The sequence below is a fragment of the Odocoileus virginianus genome, chromosome 29, assembly GCF_023699985.2.
Source record: "Odocoileus virginianus isolate 20LAN1187 ecotype Illinois chromosome 29, Ovbor_1.2, whole genome shotgun sequence".
Taxonomy (NCBI): domain Eukaryota; kingdom Metazoa; phylum Chordata; class Mammalia; order Artiodactyla; family Cervidae; genus Odocoileus; species Odocoileus virginianus.
Window position 1 is genome coordinate 24,268,383 of NC_069702.1, and position 3,242 is coordinate 24,271,624.

Sequence of the window (3,242 nt, forward strand, 5' to 3'; positions counted from 1 at the left end):
GAGTTGTGCAGGTTGAGGCAACAGGAATTTGGAGGGCAAGTTTGCAGAGCAAAAGAAGGTTTAGAAAAAAAGGAATTTTTAAGTATATTCATTTGTTGTTGTTGTTTAGTTCCTAAGTCATGTCCAGCTCTTTGTGACCCTGTGGACTGTAGCCCGCCATCCTCCCCTGTCCATGGGATTCTCCAGGCAAGAATACTAAAGTGGGTTGCTATGCCCTCTTCCAAGGGATCTTCCTGACTCAGGGATGGAACTCGAGTCTCCTGCATTGGCAGGCGGATTCTTTATTACTGAGCCACCAGGGAAGCCTATAAGTGTTCATAGGATCCCCTTAAGCCTTTGCCCAAATATTAGTCTGTACACGTGTGAGACTCCATAAGCTGGGCACATAGAATAATTACCGGAGAAATAAAAATTACCAAGAACTTGCAAAATAAGCAATAACAGAAGCTTGGAGAGTGTTGAGAGACATTCTAGTTCCAATTAGTTGGAACTCAGTAGACTCCAGAGATGCCACACCTTAGGAGCAAGGCTAGAGTAGTCCTAAAATGAAGGGGACTTTAGATCTTCCTAAGAAGAGCTTGAAGATAAACCTCAAAAAGACCAAGCTGACCCCCAACCAAATTAACTGCCTCCAAGAATAAAGCTCAGCACTTTTTAATGGAAAGCAGCAAAAATCAGACACTCAACAACATGACACAAAATCTAGAATCTGGTAAAAAGATTACCAGATATGTGGGAAAACATGAAAATATGATCCTTAGCCAGGAAGAACAAGTCAGTCGAAACAGATACATAAATGACAGAAATGATGAAATTAGCAGACAAGGACTTAAAGAGAGCTATTGTAAATATGTTTAAGGATCTAAAGAAAAGCTCTACGAACACAATGAGCAAGTGTGTGTGAGTGTTTAGTCATGTTTGACTCTTTGCGACCCCGTGGAATTTTCCAGGCAAGAATACTGGAGTGGTTGCCATTCTCTTCTCCAGGGAATCTTCCCCATCCAGGGATCAAACTTGTATCTCCTGCATTGGCAGGCGGATTCTTAACCACTGAGCCACCTAGGAAGCTTGAGAAACACAATGAGAAACATGGAAAATTATAATGAAAGAAACAAATGTAACTTCTAGACCTAAAAATCAAAGATGCGTAATTCACTAGATGGGCTTAGCAGATGATGGCGCAGGACAGAAGAACAAAAAGGACTTGAAGATACAGGCCCTCCAAAAAAGTTCAAACTAAAACTCAGAAAGAAAAGGAGAAAGAAAATATGTGTGTGCATACTAACATACATACAGAAACAGAACTCCAGTGACCTGTGGATCAACATCAAGCAATCTAACATGTGTAAATTGAGTATGGGAGAGATATCTAAAAAATAATAACTGGAATTCCAGATTTAATTGTAAAAACATATACTTGCCAAGAGACGCAATAAGGTCAGCAAACTCCAAACAGAATAAATAGGTACAAAGAACCACATCTTGATATATTTTAATCAATATTCTGAAAACTAATGGTAAAGTACCTGTATTAAAAGCAGCAAGAGAAAGAAAGACACATTACATTCAGGGGAACAAAGATAAGATTTTCCACTGACTTTATATTAAAAATAATGTAAGCCAAAAGACACAGAGTAGCATAGAAAAAGAGAAAAAATTATCTGAGAACTCTAATATGCAATGAACATAACTTTTAAAAATGCAGATGAAACAAAGATGTTTCTAGACAAATAAAAACTAATAGTAATTCTTGCTTGCATTATAATAGCTAATGATTAACATAAAAAGCTAATTATTAGAAAGTAATTATTACCTATAATACAAGAGATAGAAAAGAAAGTTCTTTAGTGTATAAGGAAAAAATTCCAGCTCTACACAAAGGAATGACGGTCACTGAAAATTGTAAATATGTGGGTAAATTTTTCATTAAATTTTTCTTTAAAAATAATTGAGTATTTAAAGCAAAAGTAATATCAATATATTTGGGATCAATAACTTTATGCAGCAGTTCAATTTTATTTGATGGTAAACTGTGATAAGGTAAAGATGCAGACTGCAAACACTACAGCAACCATTATAAAATTTTTAAAAGGTGTACAAACTAAAAGAGAAGATTAAATGACATATTAAAAACACTCAGTTTAAAAGAAGGCAGGAAACATGAATAAAAAAGAACAAAGAAGAGATGGGACTATCAGAAAACAAATAACAATATAGTTCTTTTAAAAAAATGCAACATCATCAACATTTGCATTAAATACAAATGGACTAAGGGGCTTCTCTGGTTGCTCAGTGGTAAAGAATCTGCCTGCTTATGTAGGAGACACAGGTTCAATCCCTGACCTGGGAAGATCCCACATCTTGCCGAGCAAATAAGCCCATGCACCACAACTATTGAGCCTGTGTTCTGGAGCCTGGGAGCCACAACCGCTGAAGCCCACGTGCCCTAGAGAACCATCACAATGAGAAGTCCGCACACCACACCTATGGAGCAGCCCAGCTCTCCCCCCGACCGCCGCCGCGCCGCCATCATGGACACGAGCCGTGTGCAACCCATCAAGCTTGCCAGGGTCACCAAGGTGTTGGGCAGGACCGGTTCGCAGGGACAGTGCACGCAGGTGCGCGTAGAATTCATGGACGACACGAGCCGCTCCATCATCCGAAACGTGAAAGGCCCCGTGCGCGAGGGCGACGTGCTCACCCTGTTGGAGTCAGAGCGAGAGGCTCTCGGAGGCTGCGCTGAACTTGTGACTGGGTGCTGGATGTCTGGGTTGACGCCATAGCCCACCAGGATGATCTGCTGTTAATAAAGCGTTTATATCGTATGTAAAAAAAAAAAAAAAAAAAACTATGGAGCAGTCCCCACTCACCACAGGCAGAGAAAAGCCCTTGTAGCAACGAAAACCCAATACAGCCAAAAGTAAATAAGAGTATGGTTTTTTTTTTTAAGAATTTTTTTTTAAAAAACAAAAAAAATATATAAATGGACTAAATATATCAACTAAAAGCAGAAATTGTTATACTGGAAGAGGATAAGATTCACATAGGTTGTCTAAAAGAAACACCCTCTAAATATAAGGACAGAGTTTAAAAATAAAAGAATGAAGTAAAATATACCTTGCAAAATATTAATCAAAATAAGGCTATGTTAAGGGCTATATTTGAACTTCAGGACAGGGACCCGTATCAGTGACAGAGGGACATTTTATAATGATAAAATGGTCATTTCATTACAAAGACAT

The 3,242-nt window shown here is 38.5% G+C and overlaps 1 protein-coding gene across 1 annotated transcript; it reads left to right on the plus strand.

The window, feature by feature from the left end:
* The first annotated feature begins 2,471 nt into the window (after positions 1-2,471).
* On the plus strand, positions 2,472-2,876 carry LOC110137957 (small ribosomal subunit protein eS28). Its single transcript, XM_020894679.2, has one exon. It carries the CDS (start codon positions 2,487-2,489, stop codon positions 2,781-2,783), a length of 297 nt encoding a protein of 98 aa, XP_020750338.2. The 5' UTR covers positions 2,472-2,486; the 3' UTR covers positions 2,784-2,876.
* The last annotated feature ends 366 nt before the right edge of the window (positions 2,877-3,242 follow it).